This window comes from Hyla sarda, chromosome 2 (genome assembly GCF_029499605.1).
Source record: "Hyla sarda isolate aHylSar1 chromosome 2, aHylSar1.hap1, whole genome shotgun sequence".
Taxonomy (NCBI): Eukaryota; Metazoa; Chordata; class Amphibia; order Anura; family Hylidae; genus Hyla; species Hyla sarda.
In genome coordinates, this window is record NC_079190.1 from 113,422,670 (window position 1) to 113,440,020 (window position 17,351).

At 45.0% G+C, this 17,351-nt stretch overlaps 1 protein-coding gene across 4 annotated transcripts in view; it reads right to left on the reverse strand.

Annotated features, from left to right (window-relative positions):
• Positions 1-17,351, reverse strand: part of LOC130355310 (sterol O-acyltransferase 2-like) — a 153,320-nt gene that overhangs the window by 89,136 nt on the left and 46,833 nt on the right. For all 4 annotated transcript variants that reach the window (XM_056555312.1, XM_056555313.1, XM_056555315.1 and 1 more), the window contains 5 exons: positions 17,270-17,329; positions 16,183-16,290; positions 15,533-15,815; positions 14,081-14,153; positions 13,264-13,348 (listed from right to left, as the gene is read on the reverse strand). In XM_056555312.1, coding sequence (XP_056411287.1) covers positions 13,264-13,348; positions 14,081-14,153; positions 15,533-15,815; positions 16,183-16,290; positions 17,270-17,329 — 609 coding nt within the window. The remainder of the gene's footprint in view (positions 1-13,263; positions 13,349-14,080; positions 14,154-15,532; positions 15,816-16,182; positions 16,291-17,269; positions 17,330-17,351) is intronic.

A 17,351-nucleotide genomic window follows, 5' to 3' on the forward strand; every position in this document is an offset into this window, starting at 1 on the left:
TGCAAGAAAAAGTAAGGGGGGAGGTGAAGAATACTGTATTGTAGCCATGTGTAAAATCAGGAACGAAGCCATGCTACGTGCTCCGCTGCAGACCGTACCTGAAAGGGTTAAGGCAGAACTTGAGAAGCGCACCAAAATGTCCTGCGCTGGTCTGCGTCCAGTCCCTGGGCATGGACATTTTGTAGCTGTTTCAATGCCGAAGTGGAACTGTTATCTTCTGCTTGTGTTTGCCGGGGGACAGGAAGTCTGAGCTGCACCGATGACGTCCTTCCAGCTGGCGGACATTTTGTTGAAGCTTCATATAAAACCAGCCACGCGGCCAGACCTCTACAGTCCCGAGATGGCAGCCAGGTGTACAGAGATGGCGTAGTCCACCGGAACATGTGAGGAAAGCAGCAAGATGGCGCCAAAGCAGCAGAAAGTTGTTGCGTGCGCAGCGCAACTTTTCCAAGAACTTGCTGACCGCTTGCAGCAGTTGTCCCTTGGGGCCGAGGAGGCCTGCAACCTGCCCCTGTTTCCAGAGGAGGAGGAGTGGCCAGCCACCCCGAGAGGGGAATCACTGCAGACTTCGGGGCCTTCATCGCCGGTGAGACTGTCCCCTCACCACAGATCCTGGGAATCCTGGGTGGAGATCGCAACCGAAGAGTCGGATGTAAGTACGCGGGCCGAAGCCGCTTTTTCTACTCCTTCATCCTCCTCCAGCCCTGACTAGGAACCCCTAGCACAGAAGTCTGCACCTGCTAGCACACGCCCGCGGTCACCCCCCCCCCCCCTTCCACAATGGGTGTTCGGCGATGAGCCTGCGCTCCTACAGTACATGCAGGACCACGTTCTTCCCAAGCCAGGGAAGTCCCATCCACCGGTCTCCACAGCTGAGACAGAAAGGGCCCGCAGGGAGGCTGAAATTGCTGGCATCATTGAAAAGTTAAGGGCCCAGCATAAAGAGAGATATGGGCCGAAATGCCTCCCTTATGAAGTCCAGGCAGAGCAACAGAGGGAAACTAAAAAGCTGGAAGCTCTATACATTCGTATGCTGGACTATCCTCAAGAGGGTGAGCCACCCTTAGTGCGCCGACGCGCCACAGTTGTCAAATTTGATAAGGCCAGAGGCTTTGGTACCCTCCAGGACTGCTGGCATGGAGGGACCATATTAGTCAATAGAAGGGCCATTCAGCGGGACTACCTGCATAAAAGATATCACTCCCTAGAGCAAGGGGAGATTGTAGAATACACCCCAGTCAAGAGTCTGCGGGGTGAATGGGCTGCAGCCATAACTAGGCCCAAAAATCCAACACAGTTACCCTTCACATACTTCCCTTCGGACGACTGGGACGCAGATCCCCACGGGATTTGGCCGATGAGGTTGCCAGAGACAGCCTGTGAAGAGGAAGTGTACAAGATGCCCATCATGGATCCCAAGTACATGTCAAGGTCCAGTTCAGCATCATCTTTAATAGAGAACGTGCCCAGGCCTACTCCCCCAGAGGAGGTGAGGCCTAATCAACAGGCTCCAACATATGTGCTTACAGTGGGGATTAAAAGTTTGGGCACCCCAGGTAAAAATTTGTATTAATGTGCATAAAGAAGCCAAGGAAAGATGGAAAAATCTCCAAAAGGCATCAAATTACAGATTAGACATTCTTATAATATGTCAACAAAAGTTAGATTTTATTTCCATCATTCACACTTTCAAAATAACAGAAAACAAAAAAAATTGCATCTGCAAAAGTTTGGGCACCCTGCATAGTTAATATCTTGTACTGCCCCCTTTGGCAAGTATCACAGCTTGTAAACGCTTTTTGTAGCCAGCCAAGAGTCTTTCAATTCTTGTTTGAGGTATCTTTGCCCATTCTTCCTTACTAAAATCTTCCAGTTCTTTGAGATTTCTGGGCTGTCTGTCACACACTGCTCTTTTAAGGTCTATCCATAGATTTTCAATTATGTTGAGGTCAGGAGATTGTGAAGGCCATGGCAAAACCTTCAGTTTATGCCTCTTGATGTAATCCCCCGTGGATTTAGAGGTGTGTTTAGGATCATTATCCATTTGTAGAAGCCATCCTCTCTTTAACTTCAGCTTTTTCACAGATGGCACCAAGTTAGCATCCAAAATTTGCTGAAATTTAATTGAATCCATTTTTCCTTCTACTCGTGAGATATTCCCTGTGCCACTGGCTGCAATACAACCCCAAAGCATGAATGATCCACCCCCATGCTTAACAGTTGGACAGAGGTTCTTTTCATTAAATTATGTTCCCCTTCTTCTCCAAACGTACCTTTGCTCATTGCGGGCCAAAGAGTTCAACCTCATCGGTCCACAGAACTTGTTTCCAAAATGCATCAGGCTTGTCTACATGTTCATTTGCAAAGTTCAAATGTTGATTTTTGTGGTGAGGATGTAGAAGAGGTTTTCTTCTGATGACTCTTCCATGAAGACCATATTTGTACAAGTATCTCTTTATAGTGGAATAGTGTACCACGACTCCAGTGTCTGCCAGATCTTTCTGGAGGGATTGTGCAGTCAAACGTGGGTTTTTAATTGTTTTTCTCACAATCCTCCAAGCTGTTCTGTCTGATATTTTTCTTGGTCTTCCAGATCTTGCTTTAACTTCCACTGTTCCTGATGACTGCCATTTCTTAATTACATTCCAAACAGAGGATATTGACATCTGAAAACATTTTGCTATCTTCTTATAGCCTTCTCCAGCTTTGTGAGCGTCAACTATTTTCAGTTTCAGATTTCTAGACAACTGCTTGGAAGAACCCATGGTGCTGATTGTTGGGGCAAGTTCAGAGGAGTCTGGGCATTTAAAACCTTTGAGATTGACATCAACTGGTGTTCCCAGATGATGATTGAGAACAATCCATGACACTGGCAGGTCTCAGCTTTGCAAAGGGGGCAGTGCATGCTATAAATTCTGCAGGGTGCCCAAACTTTTGCAGACGCCATTTTTTTGTTTTGTGTTATTTTGAAAGTGTAAATGATGGAAATAAAATCTATCTTTTGTTGACATATTATAAGAATGTCTAATCTGTAATGTGATCCCCACTGTAGGCCTACTCCAGAGCCAGAGGTGTGGCCTAATCATCAGGCACAACTGATGTGCCGCGGTCTATTCCCCCCAAGGAGGTGAAGCCGGACCAACCGGCACCAACTGTAGTCCCAGTGGCCTCTGCAGCTGCCAATAATGTTGTTGTGAGTGTGAACCCATCAGTGGCACAGTCCCGGCTCGCAAATGTTTCTTGGGACATTACCGTAAATTCCAGGAGGAAATCCCAACCTTGTGCTCCTCGGTATATGTCACAAAGTAGGAAGCACACTCATAGGCGAGGTTGGGAGTCAGGAAAATCTATTACTAGCTGTGTGGTACTCTAGTACCCTCTTGTTGTTACAGGTTTTCTGCAGTTCTGCAATAAGTTCCAGATAAAGTGCCTGGCAGGACTATGCCAAAAAGTTCTCCTGTTTGCAACGTAACCATCTTCATAAGTTTGTGCCTGGCCCCTGGCCGAGAGACTCCTTGCCTGCGGAGATCCTAGCAAGTTTGTGCCCGGTATTGCCGTTCACCCCACGCAAGGGCCCTGCTAAAGGTGACGACATACACCAATTGTATAAATCAATAAATTTCCATTCATCTACACTATCTGTTCCACTTCTTTATTCTTCACTCTACTTTCACCCTATATCTGCAGTACTTTAGAGGACTGGTATCTATAAATATTTTATATTTATAACTCATATAGATTTGTAAATTACTTCTATTAAAAAAATCTTAATCCTTTCAGTGCTTATGAACTTCTGAAGTTAAGGTTGTTCTTTTCTGTCTAAATCCTCTCGGATGACACCTATCTCGGGAAACGCCCAGTTTAGAAGAGGTTTGCTATGGGGATTTGCTTCTAAACTGGGCATTTCCAGAGACAGGTGTCATCAGAGAGGATTTAGACAGAAAAGAACAACCTTAACTTCAGAAGCTCATAAGTACTGAAAGGATTAAGATTTTTTAATAGAAGTAATATACAAATCTGTTTAACTTTTTGGAGCCAGTTGATATATGAAAAAAAGTTTTTTCCTGGAATACCCCTTTAAGGTGAAAAAGGGCTCAGTCCTTAAGGGGTTAATTGTTATCTAGCTCAAGAGTTCTAGGTGTAAGTGTGTAGTACAGATAGACCCTAGTAGCTAAGGCATTGGGCTGAAATCCTCAGGCAACCCAATCCGGAACCAGTGTATAACAAGGGAATTAATATGTGGTATTTGTCAGGATTCGGCAGGCTGGAGGTGGATCCTCTGTGTCAGAGAGGGATTGGCGTGGACCGTGTCGGTGGACCGGTTCTAAGTTGCTACTGGTTTTCACCAGAGCCCGCCGCAAAGCGGGATGGTCTTGCAGCGGCGGTAGCAACCAGGTCGTATCCACCGGCAACTGCTCAACCTCTCTGACTGCTGAGATAGGCGCTGTACAAGGGATTAGACAAGAGCAAGGTCGGACGTAGCAGAAGGTCAGGGCAGGCAGCAAGGATCATAGTCAGAGGCAACGGCAAGAGGTCTGGAACACTGGCTAGGGATACACAAGGAACGCTTTCACTGGCACAATGGCAACAAGATCCGGCAAGGAAGTGCAGGGGAAGTGAGGTAATATAGGGAAGTGCACAGGTGAACACACTAATTAAAAACCATGCGCCAATCAGTGGCGCACCGGCCCTTTAAATAGCAAAGAACCGGCGCACGCACGCCCTAGGGAGGGGGGCCACGCGCGCCGGGACAGCACAGACGGGGAGCGAGTCTGGTAAGCGGGTCGGGATGCGCACCGCGAGCGGGCACGTCCCGCATCGCGAATCGCATCCCGGCTAGGGACATTATCGCAGCGCACCCGGTCAGCAGGTCTGACCGGGGCGCTGCGAACAGGAGAACACTGTGAGCGCTCCGGGGAGGAGCGGGGACCCGGAGCGCTCGGCGTAACAGTATTATTATGACAATAAAAAGGTAACAGTGAGATTAATTTCAGTATGTAGAAGCATTACAGTCATTATACATACTTCATGTCAAGAGTCAGAGATTTCATATTCAAATATCTACATGTCAGTAAAATGTCAAATGTCGGACAAATATCAAATGTCGTTTGATGATAAAATTTTCAGCTATTGACGGATGTTATAACTAGGATATAATTAATTATATCTCATGCATAGTCATTAGAGATGCATAATCTTATAAACTAAGGTAAAATAAAAATACCAAAAGTATGACAATAGCCATAAGACCAATAACATGACACTCATGTGTATTGCTAATATACTTTAGTAAGTTCTGAAAATAATATGTACTTATCCGATCCTATTCATCCTGTTTGTGAATAAGTGCTAGTACCATCCTGTTCGTGAATAAATTCTAGCCTCTAGACTCTTTATGTTGTTCCCATAATTTTTTTGTTATCATCAGCCTGAACTTGGACATTTGGATTAATGCTTCAGGACTGCATCCGGCCCTCTGGCCATTTCGTTCCTCTCCCTAAGGGGACATACGTCGGGGACGACTTTTCTGAAGTAAGGGGGTTTGTGGTGTCCCGGTACAGGACATTGTCCTGTTCCTGCCTTAAGTCCCCTCAGGAAGAGTCCCTGCAGTCCATAGGGGTCTCCTGCAGGGCTTCACCCCTTGCTCATCAATTACTGTCTCGTATAAATATGCACATAATATGGCTGTATATTGTTCAGTGTATATAAAGGATGGACAAATGTATAAAATGTATAGGACCTTCCTGGGTCATGTGAGACTGTCATGTGATGTACCCAGAGTTCCCTGGGTACAGGACCTCCAGGCTTGGCAACCAATGGGATTAGTCTAGCCCCCTAGTATATAAGGGGCTGTAGTCTCTAAATTCGCTCTCTTCCTGCTGGACACTAAAGAAGCACAATCTCAGCATATACTCAATTCATCTCAACTAGGCCAAAGCCTAAGGAATCTGCAGCCACTAAAAACGTGAGTTATCAAGCTCTATCTTCAATTCCTAGTGACTACTATTCAACTCAAGCATATAAATAGTAGCACAGTGGCCTGCACAAATCTCAATACTACAAATCCCAGCAAGTCTGTGAGGTACACTTATGAGAAACTGCATAAGTGTAAAGACTGTTTCACAAGAAGTTTAAGTAAAAGTTCCAGTTATTTGCACAATCCCTGCTGTGGACATTCCTTTATTGCCTGACGTTTTTGGGTTGGTTGTCGGCAGGGCCTTATACAGAAAACAACCACATCCTGGCGTCACGACAAATCAGGGGTTAATAACATCTTGCCCCACAGGGTTAATACCACCAGACCCTGCTACACCATTGCAACACCCCAGCTCACCACACCCATGCCTATGTACTGGCTGGACAATTTACCTGTCTGTAAGGTGACGTCCTGTGGAGAATGCAATGGTAAGGAAGAAAAAAACCCTTTTCAAAGGGCGCTGCTGTTGTCTTGGTGAGATGAAGATGAAAACTCAGAGGCAGAAGTATTTTGCAAGATATAGCTTCTTTATTGGTGTAGAATCATAGCAAGCAGGGATACAGGCTAGATAACGCATTTCGGGGGACAGCGCCCCCTTCTTCAGATCAGTTATAACAACTGGTGGTGCTTACATGGTATATATACACTTAAAATGGGAGCCAAACATAAGGGGGAGGGGCTACAGTAAACAGGGGCACATACTGTAAAGGCATGATAAATACATCAAAATAGACATGCTAATCATGAAAACCTATTCTGACACATAGAACAGCCTGATGGAATGGAGCTATTACAAAAACTCTAAATAAAATCATTGGTGAACAGTAGGTAATATGCGCGCATCTGGAGCCGCTGGCCGCAGCTCCGGAGTGTGCGGCGGAAGTGGCCATTGCTACAGACGCGTATCCATGCAGTCTGTCGGAAGCGTCCGGCCAGAGAGACGCCCGACGCGCAGAGGCACAGCGCGTCACGGGCAGCGCTCAGAAGGCCGGCTCACCCGTGATGACAGACACTGAAGTCTCCTGTGGAGAAGCATATGACCAAACATTTCACTCTGCCACCCCCACTGCTTTTTACTTGAGTAAAGTGTAATGCTATGGAGAAAGCAGATGAATGGAGTGTATTTTATGGACAGAAAAGTTGTCAAGCCAGCATATAGTCACAGGGGAATGGAGCTACATTTTTACAAAGAAAGGGGCCAAAGACAGGGTGCAGTGTTGGACCTACATACAGGGGCATACTAGTGCTCCTTGTGTCCCTGATGAGGTGCTGTGTCCGCACTGGGACCAAAATTAGGCGGTGGCATTTTAGAATAAGCAGTCCATTTTTTTCCTCATACATACATACATGCATCTATCAATCATACATATACAACTCCCCCTCTCATCCTCTGTTTTTTCAGCCTCAGCCCCATCCTGGGTCCCCCAACCAAACATTGTTTGTTCCCTCACCCCCCCTAGTTGCATCACCCCCCCCCATCCTTGGTCTGCTCACCCCTCCCTCTTCATCCTTGGTCTCCTCACCCCCCCCTCTTCATCCTTGGTCTCCTTACTCCTCCCCCCCTTCATCCTTGGTCTCCTTACCCCCCTTCATCCTTGGTCTCCTTACCCCCCCCCTCTTCATCCTTGGTCTTTTACCCCCCCCCCCCCTCTTCATCCTTGGTCTCCTTAACCCCCCCCCACCCTCTTCATCCTTGGTCTCCTTACCCCCCCTCTTCATCCTTGGTCTCCTTACCCCCCCCACCCTCTTCATCCTTGGTCTCCTTACCCCCCCACCCTCTTCATCCTTGGTCTCCTTACCCCCCCTCTTCATCCTTGGTCTCCTTACCCCCCCACCCTCCTCATTCTTGGTCTCCTTACCCCCCTCTTTATCCTTGGTCTCCTTACGACCCCCCCCTTCTCTTCATCCTTGGTCTCCTCCTTACAACTCCCCTACATCTTTGGTCTCCTTACAATTCACCCCCCCCCCTCGCACCCCATCTTTGGTTTCCCCAGCCTCCCCTCCGCACCCTATCCTTGGTCTCAAATTATTCCTGTTCTTACCTTTTACTGTATGGAGCAGCAGCTCTGGTGCTCCTCATAGCACAAGCCCGGCCCCTGCTCAGCAGCGGTGCTCAGGTCTGAGCTTCATTGCATGGAGATGCTGAGGTAGTCATGTGATGACAGGTGATGTGACGTCACCGCGGCTCCCCTGCGCTCTGTGTACTAGGGACTGGGATGCGGTGCAGCCTCAGGCAGCAATTCAGATAACCCTGATGATCAGCGGTTGATCCCGTTTCCGCCAGACCCCTCTTAAAGCCGCATTAAGGGCCCTAGCAGAGGCACTGACGGTTATGTGAAAACTTAATTTAAAAAGAACAAAAAAAAACAGCAGGCTGGCTGGGGGCCCCTCCGCTATGCCACTGCCGATCGTATAGAAGAGAGTAACAAGAAACCATTAGAAGAGAGCTCTCTTGCTAAAAGATAAAGGGTCGGATAGAAAAAAGGGAGCTAGTAGGATCGACCATAGCTTAACAGGATGTGGAGAGGCAGAGAGCAGAGAATGTCAGGATAGACGTACATGATAGCAAAGAAAGGAAAGGGAGGGGGGCAATTCAGGGCAGGACAAATATCAAAAGTAGATATTTATCATGTGGCATATGCAAGTATATAATTGGAATAGGTCAAAGGGAATCTTGTTACATAAATAGGTGATACCTAGGCTAGACCAAGAGAAAGGGAAGTTTGCTTTGAGGGTAACAACGGTGGACTGGGGCAAGGATTTAAGGCTTCAGATTTAGACACATTTATTTTAAAATAGGACAACATACCAAAACCAGAGAGCTCTGACATCAAGCAGGGTAGAGAGAAATGAAGATTGATGGCATTCAACAAGAGATCATCAACAAATGCTGAACACTTATATTCACAATCCCTAATTGTGATGCCAGAGATGTCCGGATTCTGGCAAATGGGCTCTAAAAGGATGCATGAAAGGGAGATAGGGGCATCCAGTTAAACATACTGAATAAAGAGCCATACTGGGATAAAAAGCAATTAATATTTAAGCAGGCCAAGGGAAGCGGATAGAGCAACACAACTTTAAAGGTGAAGGTGGGGCCAAGACCGATATATTGAAGAGTGGTCTAAACGGAGGACCAAGAAGCCTGGTCAAGGCCTTTTTGGCATATATAAAATGAACCATAAGAGGAACTTTCTGTGTCTGGGCATGCTGAATGAAATCCAGGGTCTTGAGTGTATTGTCGCAAGCCTCCCTCCCTGGGACAACACCCACCTAATCTAGATAGATAAGGTCAAGCAGTTGAAGACCAAGTAATTTCACAATAATTTTAGCAAAGATATTGATATCCTGAACCTATAGCTGGTACAAACCTGTGGATCTTTGCCCGGTTTAGGGAGGTCTGCAACATTGGCCAAAGTAGATTGAGAAGGAAAGGGGGTGTCGGGGGATACAGCAACAAATGCTAAAAGCAATAAAGGGGCTAGATGATCCCCAAACAATATAACAATTTGCAGTAAAGCCATCTGGACCTGGACGTTTTCCCCAGGTAGGTTTTTAATGATCCCTAAGAGAGCAGCCAAAAAGAACTGTGCATCAAAGTCTTCCACAGACTCAGGAGGAAGAGGCTGGGGGGAGTAGAAATGGGGATAGAATGAAGCCATAAGGCAGCAGTAGGGAAGTGATACAGATTGGAGTAATAGTTAGTAATATCCAGTGTAGTATGTACAATCGAGCCACCCAGATTTTTAATATTGGAAGTATGAGACCAAACAGGGTATCCCTGAATGCTCTGACCAACATATGTCCACTTTTATTACCAAATTCATAGAACTTGCAATGGCTTTATTGAAGGATTCGTTAATAGGAAAAGTCAAGCAACCGCCTGGCCTCCGGATGCTTAGATTAAAGTTCACTAGGAGTATGGACAGAGAGTACATGCTTGTGAACCAGCTCTAGCTTAGTACCCTTGTGCAGGGCCAGCTTCAAACTATGTGCCTTCTCTTTGTTGAGACAGGATCCTTGTTTAATAAACATTCCTCGTATGACACACTTGGGAGCTAGAAATTTCACCATGGGTGAAATAAGAGCATTCCATTTCACCAATGGTCAAGAAAAAATTGGATATAGCCTGAAACACATCCTCAATGAACATAGGATCCAATAGATGGGATTTGTTTACGTGCCAAGTCCATTCCGCCATTGTGAGAAAAGGTAGACACAAAGTGCAAACCACTGTGGCATGGTCAGACCACAGAATGTTACCTATAGTAGGGGATACTAGCCAGGGAAGGACATAGTGCTGCAAAAGGTTGTGATCCATTCTGCTGTAAGAGTCATGTAGAGAGGAATTAAAGTTGTAGTCCCTATCAGCATGATGAAGCAGCCGCCATACATCATAAATTGGAAGGAGTACAATTTAGCATATCGGCCAGTGGCTTTATCTAGGTAAGGGTCTAGAGTAAGATTGAGATCACCACAGAACAATATCATCCTCCTAAAGGGAGAGCCACATCTACAAAATTCTGCAGATTATGTAGAGAGTCTCTGAGTCAATCGTGCAGGTCAAAAAGAAAACCTGAAAAGAACAGGATTATACTAAGGAAGTCACACTCTGGATACAGACAATACAAGAAGGAAGAAAATATATTTCCAATATGGCCACTCCCAAGAAGTGTCCATAACTAACGAACACCAAAAAAACTAATGAATACCAAAAAAAAAAAAAAAACATTATTTCTCTCCTACAGTCATTAATTTAGTGAAAAGATGTATGTTTGCTTAATGCTGTACTTTAACCCCTTAAGGACCGGAGGTTTTTTCCGTTTTTGCATTTTCGTTTTTTGCTCCTTGCCTTTAAAAAATCATAACTTTCAATTTTGCACCTAAAAATCCATATAATGGCTTATTTTTTGCGCCACCAATTCTACTTTGTAATGACGTCAGTCATTTTGCCCAAAAATCGACGGTGAAATGGAAAAAAAAATCATTGTGCGACAAAATTGAAAAAAAAACCCGCTGTTTTGTAACTTTTGGGGGCTTCCGTTTCTACGTAGTACATTTTTCGGTAAAAATAACACCTTATCTTTATTCTGTAGGTCCATACGATTAAAATGATACCCTACTTAAATAGGTTTGATTTTGTCGGACTTCTGGAAAAAATCATATCAATAACTACCGTATTTATCGGGGTATACCACGCACCGGCCTATAACACGCACCCTCATTTTACCAAGGATATTTGGGTAAAAAAAGTTTTTTACCCAAATATCCATGGTAAAATGAGGGTGCGTGTGTGCGCGTGTATACCCTGATATACCCCCAGGAAAGGCAGGGGGAGAGAGGCCGTCGCTGCCCGCTTCTCTCCCCCTGCCTTTCCTGGGGTCTAGAGCGCTGCTGTCGGCCCTTTTCACCCCCTGGTTATCGGCGCCGCTGCCCGTTCTGTCCCCCTGACTATCGGTGCCGGCGGCGATAGCCAGGGGGAGAGAAGCGGCGCCGACAGCCAGGGGGAGAGAAGGGGCAGCGGCACCCATTGCCGACGCCGCTGCCCCGTTGCCTCCCCCCATCCCCGGTGGCATAATTACCTGAGTCGGGTCCGCGCTGCTGCAGGCCTCCGTCGTGCGTCCCCAGCGTCGTTGCTATGCACGGCGCGGCGCACTGACGTCATGCGCCGCACCGTTCAGCGCATAGCAACGACGCCGGGGACGCACGACGGAGGCCTACAGCAGCGCGGACCCGACTCAGGTAATTATGCCACAGGGGATGGGGGGAGGCAACGGGGCAGCGGCGCCGGCAATGGGTGCCGCTGCCCCTTCTCTCCCCCTGGCTGTCGGCGCCGCTTCTCTCCCCCTGGCTATCGCCGCCGGCACCGATAGTCAGGGGGACAGAACGGGCAGGGGCGCCGATAACCAGGGGGTGAGAAGGGCCGACAGCAGCGCTCTAGACCCCAGGAAAGGCAGGGGGAGAGAAGCGGGCAGCGACGGCCTCTCTCCCCCTGCCTTTCCTGGCGGTGTATCGGCGTATAACACGCACACAGACTTTAGGCTAAAAATTTTAGCCTTAAAAGTGCGTGTTATACGCCGATAAATACGGTACATGCAGGAAAATTAATACGTTTAAAATTGTCATCTTCTGACCCCTATAACTTTTTTATTTTTCTGTGTATGGGGCGGTATGAGGGCTAATTTTTTGCGCCGTGATCTGAAGTTTTTAACGGTACCATTTTTGCATTGATAGGACTTATCCTACTGACCAAAAATGCACTATTTTGGACTTTGGAATTTTTTTGCGCGCACGCCATTGACCGAGCGGTTTAATTAATTATATATTTTTATAATTCGGATATTTCCGCACGCGGTGATACCATATATGTTTATTTTTATTTACACTGTGTTTTTTTTTTATTGGAAAAGGGGGGTGATTCAAACTTTTAATAGGGGAGGAGTTAAATGATCTTTATTCACTTTTTTTTTTCACTTTTTTTTTGCAGTGTTATAGGTCCCATAGGGACCTATAACACTGCACACACTGATTTTCATCATTGATCACTGGTTTCTCTTAAGAAACCAGTGATCAACGATTCTGCCGCATGACTGCTCATGCCTGGATCTCAGGCACTGAGCAGTCATTCAGCGATCGGACAGTGAGGAGGCAGGAAGGGGCCCTCCCGCTGTCCCGTAAGCTGTTCGGGATGCCGCGATTAGCCGCGGCTATCCCGAACAGCCCGACTGAGCTAGCCGGCAACTTTCACTTTCACTTTTAACCGCGCGGCTCAGCTCTGAGCGCGTGGCTAAAGGGTTTATAGCGTGCGGCGCCGCGATCTGCGCTGCGCGCTATTAGAGGCGGGTCCCGGCTTCACTTTGACGCCGGGCCCGCCGTGATATGACGCGGGGTTACTGTGTAACCCCGCATTATATCAGGAGAGCAGGACCAAGGACGTACCGGTACGTCCTTGGTCCTTAAGGGGTTAATAAAACAAACAAAAAAAACATCATATGTCACACAGACATCACGTTTTGATTGATCATCACTGAGACACATAATGATCTCTTGACATAGCTGGGAGAAGCATACCACTGCACTTCGCTCCCCGACTGGCAGCTCAATCTGACCTATAGCAGGACATAGACTCCAATATAAGTCTATGGAGCCGATCTCCTGCAATGAGTTGGATCAAGAGGCGAGAAGGGGAGTGAATAGTAAAACAATAAGCTTCTAACAAATATTTCACATACAGCTAGACAAATCTGTATATAATGACATCTTGACAGAACTGGCAAGGCACTTACCTGGGATAACTCTCTCTATAAACCAGTGTTGGACAGAAGAGAAAGTAAAGATAACTGGAAAGCGCAGGTATCTTGGCATATTTCTCTGCAAGATAAAGAAAATTAACAAACTCCTGAGGGGTCAACCTGCAGACTCTATTAACCGCATACTGCAGCACACCCTCAGTAGTACATACGGTGACAATGTGGTACCTGTGTAGCCAGTTGGCAACCACTAAGTGTAGAGGGTCCAGTCCTGAATGCAGTCATATGACTAATTGTAAAGTGAGAGTTAATTTATTTCAAAAACAGCACCATCCTGCCCTTAGCTTGTGCATGGTATTACAACTTGACTCGATTTACTTCGATAGACCTGAGCTGCAATACCACACAAAATTTGAGGACAGGTGCGGTGCTGTTTTTTTTTTTTTAAGAAATCAGATCTGTTTTTCTAATCCTGGATAACACCTTTTTATACACATTTTACTTATGTACAAAATGTCCACAACAGTTTGTGAAATTGAAGAGAAGAGACAACCTTTGTTCTTTCATTACGATACACCTGTTCTTTGTAGGTTCTAATAAATCTGGATTAGAAGATTAGAATTTTTAATGATCAATGTCTGTTATTCAATGGAACATTACATGGCATGCTTGGAATATCTATATCAGTGCTTCAAGTGGTCTTCATAGAAAAGGGCCCCAAAGATGGAGCCACAGGAACGGCTAAAAACAAGTGTTACTGTCCTGGGAAAAGCACATGCAAAATTTACACATGCTGTCCTTTTACTATTTTAGTGATGCTCCTGTCTGGTCAGAATGGCCTATAGATTATTACCTTTACTTTCATCCTGTAGCACTATTGGGACTGTCTCTCTAAGAAAAGAATAACTTTTCATCAAGAATCGAACCTACAAAACAACAAAGAATAACACTGAGTCAGTTTTACTATATTCCCTTCTTACTGTATATGCAGGCGCTAACTTCATCTTATCCACAAAGAACATATAGGGGGAGATTTATCAAAACCTGTGCAGAGGAAAACTTGCCCAGTTGCCCATAGCAACCAATCAGATTGCCTCTTTCATTTTTCACAGGCCTTCATAAAAATGAAAGCAGCAAGCTGATTGGTTGCTATGGGCAACTGGTCACGTTTTCCTCTGCACAGGTTTTGATATAGCTCCTCCATAGTGCCCTAATAAGGCTTCTTTCACACTGCTATTACGACACGGCAGTGTGGCAGTGTGACAGTGTAGTGGATTAGTATGTACTAACAGAAATACATATATTAAAAGGTCTATTTTTTCCCCTAAATTGCATACAGAGATCCTCACTGAACTAAACTGCTCCTTCCCCCTCCCATTGAGCATTAAAGATGGTGCTGGAATGTAGCAGAGATAAGAAATGTTTCTCTCTAGAAAAGTACGCAGAAGGAGATTTAACCAATAACACCCAATTCACACAACCCTTTTTGCAGACATCACTATCATCTATATAAACCTTGTACAGTCTCTTCCTGGTTTAATGAAGAAAGTATCATATAACTGACAGCTTGTGTTGTACTTTCTAGCGTGTGCACTGCTTCTGAACTAATCACGAAGGGGGCAGATCTTCACTGGGTACAACCAGGATCTATTTCAACAGCTGTCGGGGGAGGTGGGGAGAATAGCGGGAGAAATAAATAATGCTTGCGTTGTCTTTTTCTCCCGCTACAAAATAACGGTGCTTGGCAGACCCCAATATAGTAAATGGGATCCATCTGGACCTGTTATTTCCCATTGTGCCTCGTCCCGATAACGGCCGCAAAAGGCCGGAAAAACAAATGTCAGTGTGAAAGTAGCCTTTGAATGATATCTGGGGTAGGGGTCATATGCAGTGGCCAAAAGCAAGATTCAGCTAGATACATTTTCCAGCTAAAAATATGAGGTGACATGTCTACAATTAAGTCTTAGTTCACACTATATTTCACAGCATCCAGATGTTGCATGTATGTTAATGAGAGCTGTAAAAATCTCATTGATATGTTGTGTGCTAGCTGTGTTGTCTTGTACTGATTCTCAATGCAAAGTGTGACAATACTGCAAGATAATACATAAGGCAGCTACCTCTACAGCAGTACCTTTATATAATATAAAACACTTTGTGGGTGAAATGAGGGGATGGGGGCTGGGAATACATTCTGACAACTTGTTTCTGAAATGTAGAATAAACTATCCATCCATGGTGGCCAACAAAGGTTTTGGATACATTAAAGATTCTGAGGAGGCATTTGCTTGGCTGTTGAACTCACCTGTTCCAGGAGGACAATGAAGCTCGATGCTGGAGGTAGACGGTAATGTATGACCACGTAGACGGGAAAAACACACAGAACACATGTATGGCTCACAAGCAGGAATGTCCCCACACAGATAGATAGCAGAAGCTTTTGCTTTGACTTTGGATACAAGGAGCCCCAGAAAGACAACACTTTGTATGGCACCAAGAGGGTGTATAAGAACATGCAGATCCATGACCAAACCACAGTCCCAAACTGCCCAAATGTATAAAACAGAACCTCAAACTCCAGAACTAACCTGAAGAAAGAAGAAGAACCTTGAGAACACAGATTTACAAAGACTATATGAATCATGAAGAGTGGATAAATATTCATAAAATACACATTATTCCAATAGTGTCTGTAGACGGCACAGGTGCTTATTTATAAAGATAACCAAACTTATTGGTGTTTATTTGTGGCATGCCATATTGTTTACTGCCATGGCTAGGAATATACAGAAGAAAATCTGTCAGGTTAAAATGTCCTGATAAACAGATCTTTGAAGCAGGAACCTATGTCCATAAAAGTTTTTTTAAAGAGTAGCTTGACTAGATAGTTCTTGCAGTTTTACAAGTGTAACCTGTAGTTAACATCATAAGGCTAAGAAGCCAACATTGACTTACCTCCCCCGGTCAATACTATCCACAGCAACTGTACTGATCAAAAATACACAGACGAAAGCTACAAACATGTTGTATATGGTTCGGAAGTGCTCAATCTCCATTAAATCACTGTAAACAGGAAAGGACATGATATTAGATACACACGATCACTAAGTAATATTTACATGATACTGACCTATACAGTAGATGGTTTGGTCCTTAGTGCAGCCACACTCTTCAAATCTTTTTTTAAGGGAAAGACACCTACCCTTATAAAACTTTCTGATATATGTCTGTCATATGGGTAGTATAAAGGACTGTTTTGGAATGTATTTAGCTGCACCTGAATCTCCTGGTCTCCTTCTCGGCCCAAAAGCCTACATGGTTACATCAGCATGCTTTACCATCTTATGTCCCTGTAAGGGTCCTATTACATGGGGCAGTTATTGGCCAAACAGCTCGATATTGCTATATGTAATAGGGCCAGTGAGCAGAGGCTGGTTTGGCCATTTTGACCTGCTAAATAATCGTCAGCCATCGTGCAGATATCTCTTTATGTAATAGAGGATGTCCGGATGACAGCTAAATGCAGCAAAAGGCCGCACGAAAGATTAAGCGACTGTTCATACAGCCCCCCGCACATTTACAGAGCAGTATAAAACAAGCGACGATCTATTAGTGGCTCTAGCAATGTAACAAAGTCCTAACTCAGGGTGTCCCTACCATTGTCACACCCTTTTTGCTTCTAATGAGTGCAGTATAGCATGTGCAGCTACAGACTAGAATTGTTGCACCAACCCAAAAAATGATGGTTATTCTGTCCTAATATTTCATATTACAGTGTCTGAAAAAACTCAGTGGGTCTCCCAGTCTTGTGCAAAAACTCATAAATTGCACAGATTGGCATCTATAGCACAAAAATATATACTTCAAATTGTCATATTGCATTCATTTGGCTATGGGTACCATTCACTTTTTGTAAAAAAAAGAAATAATAATAATAATAATTGTATGGTAGGTGTAAGCCTATTTGTGTCACCAAATAATATACCAAGCTAATAGCAGGAGGTAAACCTAGGCCAAAGTTGGACAAAAGAACAACACATACTCCAGCAGTGATGCCCGATGCACAAAAACCTTCTTTCTTTCTGTGACTGGCCCATGGGGTCTGAAATGTAAATAAAACAATA